This window comes from Rhamphochromis longiceps, linkage group LG14, assembly GCF_057381845.1.
Source record: "Rhamphochromis longiceps isolate RC_006_pf linkage group LG14, R_longiceps_female_GT1.1, whole genome shotgun sequence".
NCBI lineage: Eukaryota > Metazoa > Chordata > Actinopteri > Cichliformes > Cichlidae > Rhamphochromis > Rhamphochromis longiceps.
The window spans coordinates 25,373,530-25,396,435 of record NC_140570.1 but is presented as its reverse complement, the minus strand read 5'-3'; the positions used below and the strand labels follow the sequence as shown (position 1 = coordinate 25,396,435).

At 40.2% G+C, this 22,906-nt stretch overlaps 1 protein-coding gene across 1 annotated transcript in view; it reads right to left on the bottom strand.

The window, feature by feature from the left end:
• The window catches only part of LOC146654147 (uncharacterized), a 68,466-nt gene that overhangs the window by 22,865 nt on the left and 22,695 nt on the right, over positions 1–22,906 (bottom strand). The window contains exons 3-6 of the mRNA XM_085429501.1: positions 8,553–8,616; positions 3,862–4,110; positions 2,454–2,514; positions 1,235–1,365 (exon numbers count right to left, since the gene is read on the bottom strand). Of these exons, the coding sequence (XP_085285627.1) occupies positions 1,235–1,365; positions 2,454–2,514; positions 3,862–4,110; positions 8,553–8,616 (505 nt within the window). The remainder of the gene's footprint in view (positions 1–1,234; positions 1,366–2,453; positions 2,515–3,861; positions 4,111–8,552; positions 8,617–22,906) is intronic.

Here is a 22,906-nt window from a genome sequence, read left to right as displayed (position 1 = left end):
TGAATGAGGATGCCTTAGTCTGACTTTATTTCAGGTAAACATCCAGCGAACACACACACACACACACACACACACACACACACACACACACACACACACACACACACACACACACACACACACACACACACACACACACACACACACACACACACACACACAGACCTGGTGTATCCAGGTCTGTTCTGTGGGCTGACTGTGCAGGCCAGTAGCTGCAGGGCTTGTTCCTCCATTGTCTTTAATCATTTCCTCGGTGCCCAAGGCCTCTTTGTCTCACTGCAGCTCTTTACAGAGCCTTTCTGAATGCACAGAAACAGCTTAAGACCCCACCTAGTTAAAAGCAGCCAGCCCAGCCCTGCTCACGTTCACCTTACCCAAGGCTATCACCTTTCTCCTGCACAATACGCTGTCCCGTGGGCACTGGTTAGGCTCCCACACTGGGACAGAGGTAGGAGTCATATGCTGGGATAATGCTGGGCGAACTTTGCTACAGTTTGGTGGGAAAATACTGACGCTCGAAATCCTCGGGGACTTTTATCTTATCTTATACAGAAGATCATGCATGGAGAGAAGTGTGAAGAACCACGCCTCACTAAGACTGCACACACAATGCCTCTCTCTTTGTCTCAGAGCCACACAGACAGGATGAGTTATTGGTCAACATACAATACACGGCAGAGCACTTTCATCTTTACGTATGATGTAGTCTTCTACTGTGTTTTTATGTTAAATGAGTCTTTGGAAGCTCTTGTGGACAACAAAGGATCCATCAGTGTGTTGCTGAATCCAAACTCTTATAAACCTACGAGTTCATATACAGAAAACAATCAAAAATTTAAAAAGGTGACACAGTAAGTATCTTTAGCATGACATAAAGAAATAAGAGAAATAAGATTAATAATTATGAATAATCATGAATTCTGTATAACTGTGCAAAAAGGTCACTGAGTAGAAGTAAAGCTGGACAGCTGAGAGTTAGTCGGCTCGCTTTTTCCAAGAGTTTCTGTCTAAACTTTTACTTGGTTTTAATTTCATAGTGCCTGCTACGCTGTGTGGTTAAATTTACCTAGTGATTGATCACTCTGTGTGTCTACAAGCCAGCGCAGTATCCTAAACACCAACGACTCCAGTTGCATATCTGAGATACTGGAAAAAAAGGGTGGAAACCCCCTCGCTCGCACATAAACACTTTCTTCTTCTCTACTACAGAAAAGGAGTGGGTCACATGTCGGACCTTTATCACACAGCAGTCCTCCCCAGTTGACGTCGCACACACACTGCCAAGGTTCAGTGCAGCTCCCATACACACAGCCTGGGAACGTCATACACTGGTCGCACAGCTGACCCTTCCAGCCATATTGACACCTAAAAGAAAAAGAAGAAGAAGACATGAGCAGAGAGGCAGATTGGAACAACCACGAATCTCATTATCTGTATTATGAAGCTGCTGTTGCTATGATAGTTATAGAAATCCTGGAGGGATGTTTCGATGATGATTTTATTTGCTTCATTAGACTTCTGTGGAAGAAGCTGTTACTTGAAAATGCTGCACAGCACAAATTAAATCCTTACGTGGGAGCTCATTGGTGTGCAGATCAATATGGACTAAAGTGTTGAGCCACTCCTCTTAAACTTTGAGCTCACTGAATTCCAGTGTGTTACTGTAATAGGATGCAGTCGTTGCAACAAGTCAGGTTGTGAAATTTCTTCCCTCCTAGTTGTTCCACGATCAACTGTAAGTGGTATTATTGCAAAGTGGAAGCTTTTAAGGAGCACAGTGACTCAGTCACAAAGTAGAAAGTCACATAAAGTTACAGAGCGGGGTCACCAGCTGTAGAGTCAGTCTACAGCTGGCTCAACAACAGAGCTCCAGACTTTCTCTGGGTGTAAAAACTGAGCACCAGGATCTTCATGGCATAGCCAAGCAGCTCCTGCAGGTGTAATGCAATGTAGGTGGCCCCTTAGGTTTTGTAGATATAGTGTACATTCAGCCCCACTTTACAACTGAAGTTAATTTATCTGTAGAGAGAATAGATCCCTCTAATGTAATAGCTTCACTAAATCTACACCCACAACACTACTGCTGGACTTACAGGGGAACTAAGTTTGTGTATTTACAGCTTTGTGCATTATTTTTGGATTGAACTTGGTAGAGTCCCTCAATTCATCATATTTAAGTCACCTTTCTCCTGATTGGCTGTTTGTTCCAACCAGAATGCTTTGAACATAAGGTTAGTGTATATTAAAAGAAAAACTCCCATTAATTTGGCTGGCCATTTATGAATGAATGACTGAAGGGTTTGGTTTAAAAAGTTAACCTGCTCATATAAAATCACATTTTTTGTCATCTTCTGGTATTGACTAAAGTTTTCATTACTCAATTTTTATATTGTAACAGTCAAAATAATATTTCATATTTCCAATTTTCTATATCGGTACAAGTATACACTTACTTGCATTCTCCAGGTACATCGCAAGAGCCGTGGGTTTGATGACAGCCCTGCCTGCACACCGCTGCAAAGCCAAAAAAACAAAACACGGTTGGAATCATACCATGACACAATGTTTTTTTATGGAGTAGACGCGTGTATGGCGTCAGAGTATCTGCCACATCATATCAGGGTCAAAAATGCCTTTAATTAACCCTGAAAACGCCCTGAACTTCATCATCAACAGTAACCTGCAGGGGGTAACAGAGCGAGCTTCCTGCCTTCCTGCAGTCCAATCAGTGTCGTGTCGAGGAGGAAGTCAGATGAAGTGAGAAAGGGGTGAGATGGGCAGGGTTGCAGGATGTCCTTAAACTAGCTCTGTGTCCTTCAGGGTTCCCATGGTTTCCACTCTGGCTTCCTCCATTCACTCAGTTCAACCGCTGCAACATGATGGCAGCGCTCCGAGGTCACAGAGTGAGGGCGCTCAGTTGATGAGTCACACAAAATAATCCTCCACACCCTCACCACAGAAGGTAGCCAGCGTGTCTTTGCTGATGGACTGTTTCAGAGAGCAACCGTGTAATGGCCTGAAGTCTTTTTAACACTAAGACAAGCACGTGTGCGGTTATTCCTTATTAATGAGGCCTGTTCTCACCTTGTAGATTGCTATTAAAGCTGTGTGTGAATATTTAGATGACATATCCACAAAACCTTAATCACAATAATAGTTTTAAATAGTTTCAAAGACTAAAGTTAGACAGGAAAACAAAGACGATCTCAAGAAAAATTTGATTAACTTCAGGTTAGGTCAAGAAGGCTCTGTGTTTGTATCTCCTGGCTGGGTGGGACCTTTCTGTGTCAAGATTGCATGATCTAACCTGTATCTGTGTGGGATTTTTTTTCTTTTTATAAGTCCTGCTAGACTCCAAAGATACGTGTGTTAGATTATTAGTGATTCTGAAGTGGAAGTAAGGGTCTTTGTGACCCTGTGATTAACTGGCAAACCTGCACAGGGTGTGTGTGAGACAGACTCCAATATTTTTAGTTGACTTCTTTGATCTGGGCAGTTTACAAAATATGTTTGTGTGTTGAGGAATCTGAAGGGGTTTTTTTCCCACCAGTACAGGCTTTAGTAGTGTAATCCATCGCAGCAAACATTAAGCCTGGGTTTATTTTTCTAATGCTGTACCCCTGTTACTGGATAACTTAATTGTTACCATTGTTGATGGTAACAGTAATACCTACTTAGTATTTAAGGGAGCATTTTTGGCAAAAACATTGTCTTGTTGAGGATTGAAGGAAGAAAATGATTATGTGTTAATATTTGAATGAGGTAGTGACAAATACTGGATTTTTAAAAACACATACACACACAAACAAATGCACAACTTTGAGGAAACACCAGTGGACTCCTTTGTGTTCCTTTTCTTACCTATTTTGCACTCTGGCCCCGTCCAGCCCTCCATGCAGACCTTGGAGCCGCTTTGGTCGCAGTTGAAGTGGCCGACGAAGTCATTGCGGGCTCGGCAGAACTTGTTGCAGAAGGGTCCGTAGTAGTTGGAGTGACAGCGGAAACGAAGTCGGTACTCCAGGCTGAAAGAGCGTCCGTGGTAACGGTAAGTCTGCCACTGTTCACCGGGGTTCAGCATGGAGGAGAGCAGGATTCGCTCGATCAACTGACCTGAGGGAGGAAGGAAGGAAGAAATACTTTCTTTTGTTTGCTGTTCTGACACTGGGAAATCAAAGGGTGCCAAACATCTGGGGAAGGAGGAACTGTGTCCACATTCAGCAGATAAATCTAAACACTCCTTAACATTATTAGCATCAAAGCTGATATGGCACGAGTTCAATCAAATAGTCGCCTGTTAACACATCGAGCAGTTATGGAGCAACATTACCATCATATGGAGTCTGGCTCTTTTTCCATCACCCACTAAGAAAAATATCTGTTTTTTTAGCTGTTTAATGTGACAAGTTACCCACCAGTGCATCACTAACTTTAGTGCTTGCCATTTTGTGCCGAGCAGGTTGTGTACAGGTGATTTATGAGAGCTATTTCACCAAAAAAAAAAAAAAAAAAAAAAACAACAAAAGAAAACCACTGGATGTTGGAATTTGTGGGATTGATAAAAACAATGAGGCTCTAAAATGCTCTGCAGAGCTGTGAGACACCACAAATATCCAAGGGATCATCCCTATGAGGCAGCTCTTTAACATTTGATTAGCTATTGGAGAGGAGGGGGAGATGCAGAGAGAGGACCAGACAAGCCCCAGGGCAACAGCGGGGCAGTGGCTGCTGCTCCTGACCCCGGAGGGGATTTCCCAGAGGCACTGGTATCCCCAAGTCACTTTCATTGCTCTCTGACAGGGTGTTAACAGACACACAGTACTCAGAATAGGTGTGAGTGTGTCTGTGTGTTGTTTCAGTGTATATGCCATGTGTGTATCTATGAGATGCTAGTGAGGATACAGGCAAAGATTGCATGATAGGAGGACAGAACAGGAAGCCTCATTGGAAGTATGTCAGCAGTGAAGAGAGACTGAGTGTACAGAATGTGCGAGTGTGTGCATGTGTGTGTGTGAGAGAGAGATTCTGCCAGAGGCAAACAGAGTCAAAGAGGAAGGGAAGCAGCTATTAGGACACACACATAACAAACTGCCTGATGGAGAGATGAGATCACTGCGGTTTGACCCAAAGGAATGAAAACAGGGATACACAGTGGTTGGTGTGTGTGTGTGTGTGTGTCTGTGTCTGTGTTTTAGCATAAAAAATGGGATGGGAACAGAGCGGACGTTGAGCGGACTGTTAGCTCGGCCGCTGCTCGATTCCTCTGCCGTCACCTGTAGTCAAACTCGAGGGCCCCGTTTCACAAACACTCATTATGCTACTGCAGTGCATTGTGGGTTTTTCATTATTTTATGACTCTGGCATGGCCGGGGGTTAATTTCATCATCACCATTTCTCTTCCAGAAAAGAAATAGAAGTAAGCGAATTATCATTCAGCACAGCAGGGAAGGTGTGTAACAGAGCCCAATTTTCGCAGTAACGTGATTAGAGAAGATGGTACAATAATATGTGAGGGGTGTGGAGGACCCCAGGAAGAATAGCCTCTCTGGCTGGTGCTAATGGGCATCCTAAAAAAAGAGAGAGAGCAAGAGACAGAAAGATTGATGGCAGAACAGCTGAAACAAGAAGCCCTGAGCTCTTCCTGAAATCACACTTTATAGAAACATAAGCAGCAGAGAAACAGAGATTGTATCTGCAGGGAGTTTAAAAAAAAAGCTCGTTTTCTTGTCTCTGGAGATTGTCCCCCTACTGTCTTGTATTAGCTGTGAAGTGCTTGCCCTTGACAATGGTGAGAAAACACTGCAGGAGAGAAAACACCTCCCTGTGACTTCATTTTGAATCAATAGCCTTGTGGAAGCCAATAGATCAGCTGAAGGTTTTTTTTAATTTGATGTGCATGGGTTCTCATGACATTTCTATGTTTATTTTCAGTTTTCATTCTAGTATAAACTCCCAGTGAAACTATTCTCACATGGATGGGGGACTAAGTCTAAACATGTGTCTTGAACTTTGGTGACAAGCTGGTCGAGATTATAATGCTTGTAATATTGAATTCCGCTTTCGCAGTTTTGTGGCTGTGGGTGTAACATCAGTACAGCTGAAACACGGGGGAGCACAGCAGCAAGTATGCTGTCAAAATCACCCAATGAATACGGGAGCAGAAGGAGAACATGGGAAAAAAAACATTTTAAGATGATTCATATTTACTGAAACATTTCGCTGAGAAAGTTACAAATGTCCCTGTGGGGTTTTTGTTCTGTGAGGGGGAAGAGATGAACGTAGTTACTATAAGCATTTGGTACAGAAGCCCTGTTTTAAAGCTTCAAATTTAGGATTTTGACAACAGCCATGTTGGTTTTTTTGTGGCAGACAGTGGCAGAAAATGCACGAATGTATGGATGGATGGAATTTGACTCTCCAAAAGCGAAGCGCAGATTTATACAAGTTATTTCCTCAGATTATTTCATTAAAGGCACAAACACGATTAAGAAATCTAGTTCAGTGACTAATTAGCGCAAATTGGGAAAAGCAGCAGCCTGTGTCAGCGTCCATCTGTCAGTTAAAGCAGACCTGCTCCTAACTTTAAGCCTTAATTAGTGAGTTATAAACAAACTGCACTGTAACTGTGTTATGAAGGCTGTAGCTTTATTTAAAGCCCCGGAGGTTGATGTTTGGTGCGTACACAAAACATCCAACAGCATGTGAGAAACTGTTTTCTCTGTGCTATTGCCCTGGTGGCAGTAACGCAGTAACAAAGGCACTTTTGCAAAACTTCTGAGCAGGAAAATTTAGTTCAAGAATTAAATAATACATTTTTTGTTGACTAGAAAACCCTTTGAAATCTGGGGAAATGGCAGCACTGCAGAAATTAGATGTTACAAGAACTGCAAGGCCCAAAAGATCAACGCAGGCCTTTTCATTTTTTCTTTATGTACTTAATGACATGTTTATTTTCTGAGTATATTATCCTGTATGTTGTTGTGAAATCGTACTTTGTGTAAACATTCAGTCACTGACTTATGAGTTAAAGCTGATGCAGCCTGGTGTTGCAAAATTTCCAGCCTCCATTAAATTATTGGTTATTACAGAGCGCGTTTACTCATCTTGATGATTGCTCAGGAGGCTGCAGTTTGCTGTTTATTCGATTTTCACTGTTGTAGTGACAGGTGTTTCCATCAGGTCTATATGTCTGTGTCGTGCAATAAAGTTAAATAAAAGACTGTGTCCTTCAAAATAAACATAAAACGGGATAGAGAATATGTAAAACGACTGAATCAACTAAATAAAACCAAATAAAGGTGCCAAAACCTGCTGCATATTACCTACTTACTGTGAACTACTGCAGGCATGTATGAAGTTTTATAGTCTGACTGATCTCATTTCATTGCTGTGATACCATCGTGTTTCCTTATCTAAACGGTTACTTGTCAGTATACTCAACAAAAACATAAAGGCCAAAGACCAAAGTTGTAACCAACGGGAATTATCCTTTAACAGATCAAGGTACGCCCCTGCACATTAACACTTAAGCTACATTTTATTTGAAGAAAACTCTGTGAAGGTCACACCGTCTGTGCTCATAGCACATCACATTTTCTTGGTATTTCCAAGAACCGTTTCAGAAGGTACAGTTATGCTCGGTAATCCTTTCTGATTTGCAGCACGGCCCGCTAAGTCCATTCAGACTGCTACCGAACGCCTCTGTTTGGGCTGAGCTAAGCTGTCAGCCTAGTGAACAGCTTTAGGCCCAATGTAAGGGCTGTCAGGAGCTCAGGTGGAAACGGAAGATAATGCAAACAAGATGTAAGAGCGTCGCTGGAGGGCAGAGCGAAGGAGAGACGGAAGGCGAAAGAGAAATGTGAGGTGAAAAGTTTCTCATCCTATCAGCCATGTTCTGGGTAGCACCGAGGTTGAGAGACCGCAGTGCAGTGGTCCCTCAAAGGAAGGATTGTGGCATGACAGGAATGAGGAAGGCACAGAAACATCTGTCTGGCTGTGCTTGTGTGTGTATGTGTGTTGCTTTTTATAGCATGCCGCTCACATTCCCTGTCACGGAGCTTTTCCCGATTATGAGGAGGAACAGCACTGAGATGAGCAGGAAATTAAAGGGTCTGGATAAAAGGCCCACTAAACTCGTTAGATCACAGACATTAAGACACAAAGGATATTTTCACATTGTTTCATCATGTCAGACAGCAAACGCTCATAAACAAGCACCCGTGTTGTTTTCCTCTATAAAACTGTTGATTGTTAATATTTAAACTCACAAGTAACTCTTTTCTTGATAAGATAAAGCTGGAAATGCAGTAAAGACGGCTCCATTTTTTAAACGTGTCACTTACCTTCAACACTTTAATGGTGTTTTAAGCGATGACGGTATATCTTACAAAGGCTCTCTAGCTTCAAACCTCAAAACATGACATGTGTGAGGATGAGGGGAATAATAACACCCTCACAACTTTCCTTCTGTTTATTGTTATTTAATTCAGCCCCCCTTTTATTTACATTCCTGACTACACATGAATAAAAAGGAACGCAAGTATGTGCAAACACACCTTCGACTGAACTCGATGTGTCATTGTCATAATCCAGAGCCTCCAACACCAGTGAGAACGACTTCTGTGGGAAAAAAAAACACAGAAACAACACAGTCAGTGTGATGACATGCAGAGGGTTTAAAAAAAAAAAAAAAAAAATTAAATTACACAAAGAAATTGTTCTCTCCTTCCTTCCAGGCTCTTTTCTCAGACTTTCGAACATGTTTTAGCTCACAATTTTCAATTTCAAATTTAATCCAAGAAATTTGTGTCATTTTGGTCTTTATCAGGATTTAGCTTTCACGATTAAACAGTCCTAGAAACAAATGCATCGGTGTAAACATGGGTTTGCTGAGTAGGCTATGAATGCTGAAAAATGGAAAGGATTATTGGCAACCTCAGGCACAAACTCGCTCATTACAAAAACAAGACCTGATGGGGAAGATGAAATGACTGTCATTGACTTCATGTGAGGCTGATCACTTCACTCCATTCTGGTGTCTGGCCTGATATAAATGTAATAACTGTAGTGGAGTCAGTGTGGCGCTTCAATGACTGTTACGTGCACCCTTTTTTTCTAGCTTTAGTAATACACTTTAATTAAATTCAGAGCTTTAAGTGGACACATAGCCAGCCTATATACTCTTATCTCATAGTGCAGTAGCAGAGGACTTGAGCATACATGACTTTGGGCTTACAGAGATACACACTCTGGATAGATAACAGGTGCTCTTCCTTGTGTCTTCCCCTTTCCTGATGCATTTATTCGTCCTATAGACCAGCTATGAATAATTCAAACCAACATTACAGTTCTTCTCGCTCCCTTTATGGGTTTCTCTATCTCTGTACATTCACCGGCCGATCCCTCCCTCTGCGAAATGCACCACTGCCTGTCATGCAAATCGCTCCACCATGTGCATTGTGGGTAAGGTTCTTCTAAAGGGTTACATGAATGTGTGGTCACGTCTTTGCTGAGGGACAGCACTGCCCGGGTGGGGAGTGGGAAGTGAGGTGCTGCAGGACAAATGGATGGGAAGCAGGTGATGGGCACCGGAGGTGACCGAGTGAGGGAGAGGTTAAGTGCGGTAGGTCGGCCCAAAAACATCCGAGGCAGATAGAGGCACATTTGAAGAGCAGAGGAGAAGATGAAGGGTTGCAATGAAGGCGCAAAATGTTAGGGGAGCGAAAATTGTGCAGCGGAAAGCACTGAGTCAGGAATTTGTTTCAAGAGGAAGAGCATCCAGTGTGTTTGAGAGGGGAGGAAAAGGTGAACCAAATGATGGTACAGATAGAGAAAAGGACAGAGAAAAGGGGAAGGGAGGATAATTACTTGGGGGATATGTAAAGAAAAGGGCACAGAAAGGTACAGCAGGGGAAAAACGCCACTGTGGTAGAATAATTATAATTTGTAGGCGTCCTGGAGTTTCTCTGATTCAGATATACGCCCGGAGGAAGATGGAAGAAAGGTCAGAGGGAGGTGAAACCAAACGGATGATGATACAAGAGAGATGATTAAAGGAGAAGACAAAAGAACTGATGTGATATGATAAGAAATGGTAGTTGAGTAAGTGGGTGAACTCCCACACACTATACTTGGATGTCGTGGCGCTAATGAGATGTGCTGGGCTGCAGAGGGCTCACGGGCAGTTCATTAAGCCTGGGAGATAGTGGGTAACCCACAGATGGACCAGCTGGACTCATTAGGCTTTGGCTTAAAACTCTCACCTGAAGCAATGTTTGGTATTCATGAATTACAGCTCACAGCTACACTGTTGGATCTTGAGACGACTTTTTATGAAATTAATTCCATACAAGATCCGTGCTGGAAGAATGAATCACATCCTCAGTTTAAGTGAAATACCGTTACAGTTGTGTACTTTTTCCACAACTAGATATCCTGCACACACACACACACACACACACACACACACACACACACACAGTTTTATCAGCAAATGGTGCTTAAAATATTAACAATAAAAGTATCCATTCCACAGCAAAATTTCTCTTATTATGTTATTATGTGTTTTTATATGACATTATTGGAGTGTTTATACCGAGCCAGCAATGTTTAAGAGCCAAGGCTCCAGCGACAATCATTTAAATTCATTTATATTACGGGGTTTCAGTGACAGAGTGCCAGTTCAGGGAGCTATCTTATAACTCACAGCTGCACAGGGAAAAGGCATTCATTAAATACATCTGGTTATTGTTTGTTATATGTCTGTTCAGAGGACCGTGCTTTATGTCAGTCCTTTCTGGGCCAGTTGTGTTAATCACCTATAAGGGGGCTTTTGCCTTTCTTGCTGTAGCTGTAAAGGTGAGACGGGTTTATTCTGCTATGATGGCTAAAACAGAAGAGCTGAAACCGATGAAAATGCTTCCTTTATCTCATTCAGTTTGAATAAAAGGAAAAAACAAAGTCATGTTTTCTTTCCCTGTTTAAATAGTGTAGTCAAGTCTATCACAGTGGTTAGCACCACTACATAACAGTAAGAAGGTCCTGGGTTCAAATCCTCAATCTATCTGAAGCCTCTCTGTGTGGAGTTTGTATGTCCTCTCCCACCTGCACAGGCACACTCTGGGTACTACAGCTTGGATGGAATCTCTTTGGGATTTAAAATAGACGCATTTTCTGTATATGGTAACAAGTATTGTTTGCACTTTATGGGCATGCGTGTTTTTGTGGTCACACTCTGTGTGGAACAAACTACTATCAAAGCAGCAACCTACAGGACTGAAAAATGAAGCCAGCCAGGAAGTGCCAAAAACTGCAGTTCCGTTATTGGCCACTGGAGGCAGGTGCCAAAAGTGCATCAGTCCCCATTGACTCTGATGTTAAAAAGTCCAACTTTACAGCACAATAATGTTTACAAACAGGTACATCTTCTTGAACTTATTTGAAACAACAACAACAACAACAACAACAAAAAATTAATGTGGCTTCCTATGTGGTGCAGCCTGTCCAAGGAATTTGTGCTTCAGTCTTTGTATAGAAACACTATTTTCATTTTTTCAAAGTGGTGAATACTTTTGTTTTGGTTTTGAACTGTTGTGGGTAATTTTCACACAATCTCTTGGTCACCCTTTGCAGGTTATAGTAATTATTTTTATTTATTTATTTATTTATTTATTTATTTATTTATTTTATTTAAAAACAAAAACAAATTATAGCCTACATAAAGATCAATTATGGCAGCATGAAGCTAATGAACTACCTCAAAACTTAATATTCAAGTGAAACTAAGCAAATGCACTTGGTTGCTCTTCAGCACTGCCCAGAAGATAAGGTTGACACATCTTTGCAGCAGCAGTTTGATAAAAAAGAATGATGCTGGAGGTGGAGCTTTGAGACTAGGAAGACAACTGTGATGAACTGTCCACTCCTATAAAATGCACTGGTAGCGTTTTCACACACCCCCTCAGCCTTATCATCTTTACAATCACCCTCCCTCCTCCCTCACCCTTCCTTCCATGCACTTTTTTTTGCCAACACTCTCGCTCCAACGCTATGACAAAAACTTATTCACTTGCCTGCAAAGCACACACCCTCACCTCCCACAATTGCATGCATCCAAACTTATAATCCAGGCTCTGATAAAGGAAGGGTGTATCTGCACTGAGGTCTGTTGTTCTTTATGGCAGCCAGCAAGGGTCAAACTAACCATGGTTGCCAAGTTAAAGTCACAACAGCTAAAACAATTGTGTCCGTAGGGATTCATATTATCACAGCAATATAAACTTCCTAACTGTCTTTCCAAAACATGCACAGTCACGCCACAGAAACTTGGTGAAGATGTCGCAAAGACTAAAGCTGTTAGGGGCCAGGATCGAGAAAAGTAACCTCCTACCCCAACAAAAAAAAAAACCAAAAACACAAACAACACAAACAAAAGTGATATTTTTATTTTATCCCTACACAAACAACCTTTTAATATAATGTTTGTGCGGCCTGTGGTGATTATGACCAAAGTGATGATAGCAGGAACTGGCAAATGGACAAGATGTGTGTGTGTGTGTGTTTAGAAACAGGAAAAGAAAAACATGTTCCATTTCAAAGTGTCTGTTGTCCTGAGACCAACATTACCATGATTTATATGATTTATATATGATATAACATGTTTATGATGTAACACAGGCGAAATCAATCAAGCAAAGAAAATCCACAAACAACGACAACAACACCAAAGAAACCCACAGCTAAACAAAGAAGCCTCATGTTAGGACCTACAAGTGACTTTTCAAATCAACCTCCTGGAGTCTTCAGGAAAAGCTGCATATTTATGATGATGATAAAATGCATATAAGCATATCAGGTTAACAAGATAAAGAAGCAAGATAAGGAACCAAGCAAACAGCTTTTTTTTCAGTGTTATGGAGGTGATTCACTTCTTAGTGATTCTTGTCTTGCCTACATCGCACAAGCTAGCGCGACCATTTCTGATTTCCCTGAGAAAATTCCAGGGTGATGATGCATGTCTTAACAGAAAAACTGCCAGATTTTAGCTCTACCATTATTTGTTTGCTATTAAAAAATGTTTTGCTCATGATGGTGTGATTTCTTTGGAATATCACAATAAACTTATATAAACACACACACACACACTGTCTTTAAGACCAGTCATCTGATGTGACACTATACTGTAGTGTTGCAGTATAATGTACACCTCATATATGGAAATCTGTGATACAAGCTTTAACCCTCTACTTTTGTTTCAAGCTAATTCATGCTCACATTATTTGATGCTGAACTTCAGCTACACTCTTGAAATTCCATATGCCTGAAATCAAGGCAGCAGGTATTTGGCCTGTGAATGATATACCTGAAGAAATTATAGATATAGATTGATATAGACATATCTATTTGAAAATGACTCTAGAGAAAATTCTGTTTAAGAAAAGCTTGAAAAGGCACCTGACTTTACCACAAGAGCATAGTTTTTTATAAACAAACTAATAACAGTAGAGTGCTAAAATTTCACAGTTTTCCTGTTAAGATGTATATGGGGCGATCGTGGCTCAAGAGTTGGGAGTTTGCCTTGTAATCGGAAGGTCCTTAGGGACTAGCAAAGCGCTATACAAATACAGGCCATTTACCATTTATATCATCACCCTGGAATTTTCTCAGAAAAATCAGAGATTCTCAGGCTTTTGAGATGTGGACAGTTGATAGGAATGACTCAAAACACATGAAATTAGGCATTTGGAAAATAATGACACCATTCCTGAATGAGTCATCTGCTCTCACAACAGTAAGAGAGCTTAACAATTTTAAAATTACAGGCGGTAAAATCACAGTACTAGATTTTAACCTTCCCAAATAGAGAGCGTAATCCTAGCTATGGTGGTCACTGTAGGACAAATAACTTTGGCCATCATTCATTGGAGAGTGTAGACTGTCACTCCGCTGTTAACCTTATCTATAAATATCCATGTCTTTACTCTGGAGAAGGCTGAAAAACTATGTGAAAGAATTCCAGTACAAGTCAGTGATGCTAATTTCTGTCCAATGACAGGGATACTGAAGTGAGTTGTTGAGCACTCCTGTTTGATTCTCTGTTAGCCTCTGTTAGGGGCTGTTTTTACTGCTGTTAACTTCTGTTAGCGACAGTTTTTGTCACTATTAGCTTCTTTGTAGCTGCTGTTAGTCTCTGTTAGTCTCTGTTAGCCTCTCTTTGCTGTTTTGCCACTATTATATGTTGTTAGCCTCTGTTAACCACTGATTTTGCCACCACTAGCTACTGTTAGCCTCTGTTAGCTGCTATAAAGAGGCATTAGTAAAACTTTATTTGAAGTGGATCTAGCATTGTCAAACTGCTTATCAGATAGAAAGTATGAAATCCTAACATTAGATGGATATTGTTTAGCGTTAAGGTTATTATGATAATACATCAGTTAGTTGGAAGATGTAATGATATATTAAGCCACATATATTTATTAGTACAAAATAGTTTTTTCCATTTTAAAAAACCCTCAAAAAATGACTGATTTTACCTGTAAAATGATTTAAAGTTTTTTTGCAGCAATCCTAAAACAGAGCACACGAGCCTTGAACTTACTGACCTGTTGCTATTGTTGATCTGAAATTTGCATGTACGTCATCACACTTGCCAGTTTGAATTTGTGCTGCACTTTTCCTCGCTCACTCTCTCTCTCACACACATTCACATACTTCTTTTTGTATGTAGCAGCTGTGCTTCTGTCAGCCTGGATCATGTGCTTAACTCCTTTGTGTTTTTCTAATAGTAATAGTCTTAAATAAAATATGCTGATGTCTCTGTTTGTGAAACATGCCTGACTGTAATGGTTTTTGGGTTTGTTATGGGAGTTCTTTGGTTTTCCTTGTTTCTATAAATTATTTTGATGTTGGGTCGTTTTTTTGTACCCGTGACTCAGTTAGGTTACTGATTATAGTTTTCTGATTTTATTTAGCTTCACCTTGATATCTGTATGTCCATATTTAATTTGAGGTTTTTTTTAAATATATATATATTATTTTATTATTCTAGCTTCTGTTAGTACTTAAAATTAATTTTATTAGATTACTTGTAGTTTAATTTATTAGTCTTGCCTTCCCTATGTCATCCTGTTTTTTATAAGAGTCCTTCTCATTAGTCCTTGTCCTTGTCAACTCCTAAACTTAATTTAACTTTACAAAAACTAAATATTACTATATAGGATTTTGGCTCTTTATGTCTCCTCCTGAGATCAAACTGGTGATCTTCAGCTTATAAGGTGAGTATGTAAACGATTATTTTATAGAAAGGAGCTAAAAGCTAGGTAATTAGCAAAAAAAAGCAGGGCAGAAAGTCCTAAAGGCAAGATTACCTCAAATATATATATCTGACTCAAAAGAGTTTTGACTTGATATCATATCTAAAGCATTCTAACTTTTAGCTTTAGCTAACAATGTATTGGCTTCCCATCATTACTCATGCTGTTGGAGTTTAGCATAGCAATAAATCTGCATTCTGCTGTTTTTGTCTATGTTAGCTACTGTTAGCTTCTGTTAGCCTTTGTTATTTTAAAGTTGAAATTATTTACTGTCATTGTATGTACAACAACATTACAGTGTCTTTCCTTTAACAACTGCAAACACTCCTGTTTTGCAGTTCTTACTCCTGACAATTAATTGTGGCAAGTTTCCCACATAATATTAAGTTGCTCACTAAGTTAGAATAGACGTTTATGGGGAAATGGTACTCTCTGTACAGAGAATTGAATACTATTGAATTTATGGTCTCAGTTACTCATTTGTTATCATATTGTTAAGCCAATTATATAAATTTTTGTCAATCTAAGTTTCGAATGAAGGATTGTCTGGGGTATGTTCATTGACTTGCAATGATGAAAATTCTCATTAGGAGTCTTCAAAACAGGATTTCACAGACCACGGGGTGATGTCGCCGTGGCTACATTCATCTTTTATTCTGTCAGTGTTGCTTTGTCTAAACTAACAATGTCCTTCCCCAGCCAATAATGAAATACATTGGAGGCATTTAGACTAATTAAAATAGGTACAATTTTCTTGACTTCCAGGTCTTGTTCCCTCTGTCTATTTTATGCTGTATACCGAGAAGGAAAGAAAAATTAAAGACATTTTTTTCTTCTCATGTATATTTCTCCTTGACATAACTCACCTAAATTTAATATCAGTACCATTTCTTTTTACAAATTTCTGTGCCTGAGAAATAGCCGGTCTCCCTTCTTAGTTTGACTCCCGTTTTATATCCTAAAACGACCTTTATCTCTCTTTGGAAGAAATAATCAGCTGTTGAGATAAAAGTCAGATTTAAATGAAAACCTGATTGACTAAGAATTTCAAGTCTTGACCCCGTGTGTTTAATTTCTTGTTTCTATTGTGTTTCTCTTGCTGTTCTCTCATCTTCACTGAAGATTGTGACCTGAGATTTTAAAACAGTTCTGTGATTTGCAGTTTATTGCATCCCCTGGTAGGATCTCGGATTTCATTTTAGCTCATCCTCCCTAAATATAACCAGAACAAGACAGACAAAGATTTTGTCTTTAAGTCTCAGTGCATGCTTAAACTGTGGTTCAGTGTGTTTTCCTGTGAACAGACGGGAGATATTCGATTTCCTCTACATTCAGTCCATCTAAGGAATTGCTCCTATTTCCCTGTCCCTCTATCCAAACCACTTCCCGTCTTTCACTCACTGTACCGAGCCTCTCTGAAACATCTGAGCCCGGTATCTCTGCATGTTCTTTCTGATTGTCACATGTCCAAATGTTTGAGTCTAGCATAGCTGGAGAGAACCGGGGTTTCCCAAAAGCAAGACAACATCAAAACAGCAGAATTAGTCTGGATGATAGATCGGCCCTTCCCTCAGGCTGCAGGCTGTCTGGTCGTCTCGCACAGTCCCTTCGCCTGCAGCCTCACACCGGAAAGCTGAGGATTAAAGTGGACTATGTTACGTCAATGCATGACAAATTCTATTAAATAAAGGTTTAAAAATGTTTGCCATCCTTAGCTGTCCATTTCACTGCTCCACTTCTTATTTGTTCCCTCCAGCTTCTCGTCCTGACTCTCCACACCTCTCATCCTCCCTCGCCCTTATCAGTGCCCCCTTCATCCCTCCCTCCATCCCTCCCTCCCTCTCTTTCTCTCAGACATGGGCAGGATAGGATATCCCGACAAAGCCAGGCTGTACAAACACAGCTCTACGACAGGAAAAACTCCCAGCCCTGAGAGAGGAATTTCCCCTCACACACACACACACACACACACACACACACACACACACACACACACACACACACACACACACACACACGAACACACGCATGCCAGCGTACATGCACACGCAGTTCTGACACACACTGTGGAAGACAATGTTATTTTCCGACATACAGTGTTTTCATTTGTCTCCTGAAATCATTCGGCATTGTTGCAGATAAAATGTCATGTCATTTATCATTTTAGACAACAAACAGGTTTTTGTGATTTTTTCTACAAAAACACACAAAAAACAATCTTTATTTTTTGGGTCAGCAGTATGAAAAGAAACAGTTGCTGGATGGCAGGCTGTTATTTTCGCTTGTTGAGTTTCTAATAAGGTTTTTTCTGAAAAAAGTTGGTTTTAATTCACATAAATATTCAAGTGTATACATTTACTTTGCATATAATCTATTCATACATATCTTCAAATTTTAAAAAAAAAGTGTTGAATGAAAAGAAAGTTGACTGAAAGATAAAATAATTCAGTGCAGTCTGACTGAAATGCACCAACTCCTCCACTTACCATAATAAATCACATTTTTCAAGTGAAATAAACATTCGTGTACATTTACATTTAATTTTGCTCGGCACTTTTTCACTTCCGCCATCACAGCATACTCAGCTTTTCTGTTTAATCACAGAAAAAAAAAACAGGGTAACTCAATGGAGCAGCTACTCATTTTCACATAACATTAGTGGGATGTTAATTAATGAGTGTTATTTGCCATGTTCTTTTTCAAATTTCAAATTTAAAAGGAAGCTAGTTTAGTTTGTTTGCCTGCAGACAGATTTATTACAATTTCACATCTTTTCATGTTTAGCATGACTGGTTTTGCATGTAATTAACAGGAATTAATTAAGTAGAGGGATACCAATTAAAACAGTCACTTTTCTGTTTAATTAGAGACAACGCATAGTTATTTCCATGAAACATAGGTGGGAATTATTTAGAAATAATGATAAAAGCCAGACCCCGTAAAGTTAAGTCTAACTATGATATCGTAAAGTTACTTCATTAGGTACACTTTGCTAGTATTGGGTTAGACCCCCTGTTGCCTTTAAATCGGCCTTAATTATTCATCTCATAGATTCAACAAGGTGCTGAAAATATTCCTCAGGGAGTTTGGTCCATATTGATGTGACAGCATCACACAGATGCTGCACATTTATTGGCTGCACATCCACGATGTAAATCTCCAGTTCTACCACATCTCAAAGCTCTATTGGATTGAGATTTGGTTACTGTGTGGGCCATTTGAGTGCAGTGAACTGATTGCCATGCTCAAGACCCCAGTTTGAGATTATTTGAGCTTTGTTACATGTTGCCTTTTCCTCACAGAGGCAACCAGCAGACGATTGGCTGCCTCCATGTAGTTATAAAGGGATAAACATGGGCAGCGACAATACCCAGAAAAATATCTGGTATATGCAAACCAAATCACAGGCAATAGCTACAAGTTTGCAAACTTATCAACTGATTCAGACCGCAGTAAACAAACTACAGGTGTAAAAACGCCCTAAGAGGTCCAAAGTGTGCCAAAAATATCCCCCCATGCCATTACATCACCCGCAGTCTAAACTGCTGACACGAGGCAGGATGGATCCATATTTTCATGTCATTCAGGCGAAATTCTGACACCTCAATCTGACTGTTGCAGGAGAAATTGAGACTCTTCATCACTCGGCAATACTTCTTTTATTGTTATACTAAATAGTGAGCCCGTGTGTAAATTGAACCTTTAGTCTCTTGTTCTCAGCTGATGGGTGAGGGACTCAATGTGGTCTTCTGCTGCTTTAGCCCATCAACATGTTAGCTTTCCTATATATTTGTAAATTGCCAAATATCTAATAATTTATACAGATATCATTATTATCATGCAATATTTCCATTTGTTTACCATATTAGCATTTTTTTCCATATGAGCATGCATAATAATAGATGAACGTCCTTGTGCATGCAGCATGTCCAGAGAGTGAGAAGCTGATTTCAATTTATTATTAAGGAGAAAAGTAAAAATGTTTCTGTTATAGTTTAGAGGAAAATATTAAAATGTAAAATATATTTGTTTTAACGGTGTGTTTTAATGATTTAGATTCCAACATTATTTATATTATTTGACCCATTTGATCATCTTTTGCTGCCTTCTTTAATTATTTCCAAAGAAATAGAGGACCGTAATATACTAAAGCACAACATATTAATATTTCCCCCATGTCCAACCTCATAAATTGCAAGTAAAGCCAGCATGCAGCAATTAAACAAATGAGCCTAAGTCTGAAAGCACATTAAAACAGACACAAAATAATGAGACTCACTAATAATTAAACATTTGCCGGAGGAAATTGTTCAATGTTTCAAACAACTTTTAATATTTAGAATCTGCCTTTGAACATGTGCTGCTTCGCCCCATCACCAGCTCCAGTAATTATTGACTCTCACACATGAACATGCTAACGGTTGTCATGACAGCAGTAGTGCACAAGCTTGATTAGATGGCTGTCAGCTCACCTGCACTATATATTAGTAGTGGTGGTAACCACAGTAACAATGCCATTACTATTCCAGCAGCACAGCTCCATGTTTGCATAATGATAAAGCGCATACAGTAGATGTGACAAACATGTTATTCCTCTTAGAGGCTACAACAAAAGGTCAAAACCTGGAAGGGGTCAGTGCGTCAGAGCTGCGCCCGCTTAAATGAAGTGTAAAATAAAACGTTATCTGACCACTCAAGCTCCCGACAGACATTGATTCTTGACTTGAACAACAAAGAAAAGACATCACTGTGTTCGAATCAATGAGCGCACAGGAGAGTGGGAGATGTGACGGCACGGTGGCTAATTTGTGAATTTTAAAAGTCTCTGTGGATATTATCCAGTGCCGACCGTCTCCCTGCCCTCAGGTGCAAAAGACACACACACACACGAGCACACACACGAAAACACAAACACACAGTATGAGACGAGGAATTAGACCCCCAGAGTGAAGCGGTCCACCCCACCCTGCTCTCATGACCCCGTCTCTATAATTACACGTCTCTGCTCTCACATTCTCGACGTCTCTCTTGTTTTTCTTCCATTGTGGATATAATTAGCTTCAGACTTTATCTTCCCCTCTTTGCCCTCACTTCTTTTCCATGTGTCCACCAGTGCTGCCCTCATCTCCACCCCATCGTCTCCACCTAGTCTTCCATCGAACTCTTTGCCCTCCTGCGGGGGACAGAGTCCTCGGATCCTTCACTTTGCAAAAAATCACAAGTGAAAACAATATAAAAGCTCAAAAGTGTTATTGGCTGAATTTACTTTGAGCATCAAAAGTAACAGTGACTCTTTTTTATTTATCCATTTTTTATCTACTGTCAAGTCATTTTCTTAATAAAAACCAGGTCACTTATCTTCACTTAAACTAAACCACCCTCTGTCAGTATTGTCTGTGTCACAGTGGACACATACAGTTAGGTCCACAAGTTTTTTGGACACTGACACTTTTCTTTGTGGTTTTGCCTCGGTGCACCACAGTCGGTTTCAAATCAAACAGTCAAGCTGTGACTGAAGTGCAGACTTTCAGCTTTAATTTAAAGTGCCTAACAAAAGCATTGCACTGACTGTTTAAGAGTTTTACAAACATACAAACCTGAAGTGTAGAATCCACATCACTACATGTGGTTTCATCGATTGAGATCTTTATTAAAGCTCCCTTCAGCTGCTGCTTGTTTGTAGGTCTCTCTGCCTTCAGGTTTGTATTTAATAACTTAAAACTATCCAGTTTCGTTGCCTCGAGAAACTCTTTTGCGTTTGAAATACGCTTTGGGTCATTATCCAGCTGTACAGTGAAGTGCTGTCTGATTGGTTTTGCAGATTTAGCCATGTGCACTTAACAATTCATCCTGCTACTTCTATCGGCAGTCACATGATCTATAAACGCTAGTTCCACTAGCAGACATAGGTCCCGATGCCATAACGCTGCCTCCATCTTGTTAGACAGATGCTGTGTTATGGTTTGGATCATGAGCTGTTTCTTTCCTTCTTGGTTTCTTCCGTCTAAAGAATTTTTCTCCCAACTGTGCCGGTTTGTTCAGATCATTTCTGGCAAACTTTAACCTGGTCTTCTTGTTCGTGAAACCATTACTTTTCATTGGCTTGTAAACCTTCTGTATTCATGAATACATCTCTTGATTGTAGACTTCAAAGTGACATCTAAAATCTAACTCCTCAACAGTGTTCTTGACTTTCCAAGACCTTTTTATTACCGAGGAAAGAATTTGTGAATAAAAAAAGGCTGTAATTCCTCAACAGTCAGACAATCCTTTTGTTAAACTCAGTGAATTCATGCTAAAAGTCAAAGCACTTTAGTGTGATTCCTTCCATAAAGGTAACACTGTAAATTTTGAGGATCATGATTAATGGATTCTAATCCCTCTGGTACTGTGTGTGAAATTACAGATAATACAAAATCCAGTGATTTTTCAACCTTAATTGTGTGGTTGCTATTGTATTGCTTATCCTCACGAATGTATTTTAAGTAATTATCTTTAAAGGCACAGATTTCCTGAATATGGGTGGTTTCAGAGCACGCCTCTGTGTAACATATCTTAGTCTAATTTCAGTAGCTATTTAAATTGTGCCGCTTGTTATTTTAACATTTGATGAGAAATGCACTCTTTAGCAGCTAAAAAGGTTGGAGAAACAGTGGTAACAGTTCAGTGTCATCAATGTTTTCATGTAACAACCTGACCTGTATCTGCAGATCAGATAAATGTTATGGAGTAAAAAGGGTTTTGTTCACCCGAACGTTGACCTTGAGTAAATCTACTTAGTTACTTTCCAGGATTGTCTCAGCATCTCTACTGACTTGCTGTTTGACGCTCTCCTTCCTCTGGGGTTATTTTACTTAATTATGTGGCATCTTCAAAACTCGTAGAGCGGCAGAGACCTCTTGACATGTCATGTCCTCATCCTCCACATCCCCCTGCCTCATCTTCATCCTGTCCTCCCACCACCCGCCCGTCTTTACGTCCTGCCGCCTATGATTCTCTCAGCAGTGTGCGTAAGCGGTTACGACACACGCACCTCCACCCAAAACACCTGTGCTCCCCTCTGAGATGACCTACTAACCGCCCTCCTCCTCACTTCCTTTTTCTTCACTCAGCCTCTCCTCTGTAGAGCTGACATCAACTTTACCCTTTCGCCCATTAATCTCAACACTTTCTGCCGCCCTCCCCCTCCTCCCTCACATGCCCCATCGCAACCCAGACCCGAGCGCCCTCAGCCCCCACCCCTAAAAAAAACCCTCCTGCTCGCCGACTTCCGCAGGAAATTACCTTGTCTAGCCGCTGCGCGCTTCACATCCACGCCTGCACTTTCAGAAAATGGCAATTCGAGTGACAAAACAGGACGAGCCTGAGAGTGGGATGTCTTGTTAGTGTGTGTGTTTATATGGTCTCAGATTTCTAGTCTTCATAAACAGTAAAAGTGTCAGAAGTGGCGATAACTCATCGCATATTTCTCATCTTTGCAGCTCTTACATTGACACTGGCTGTGGTTTTTTGTGATTTTACAGTAAAGATCACTTTTAATTAGATTATTAAAGTAAAAAGTGTTATTTTAATAAACAACAACAACAACAAAATGAGTA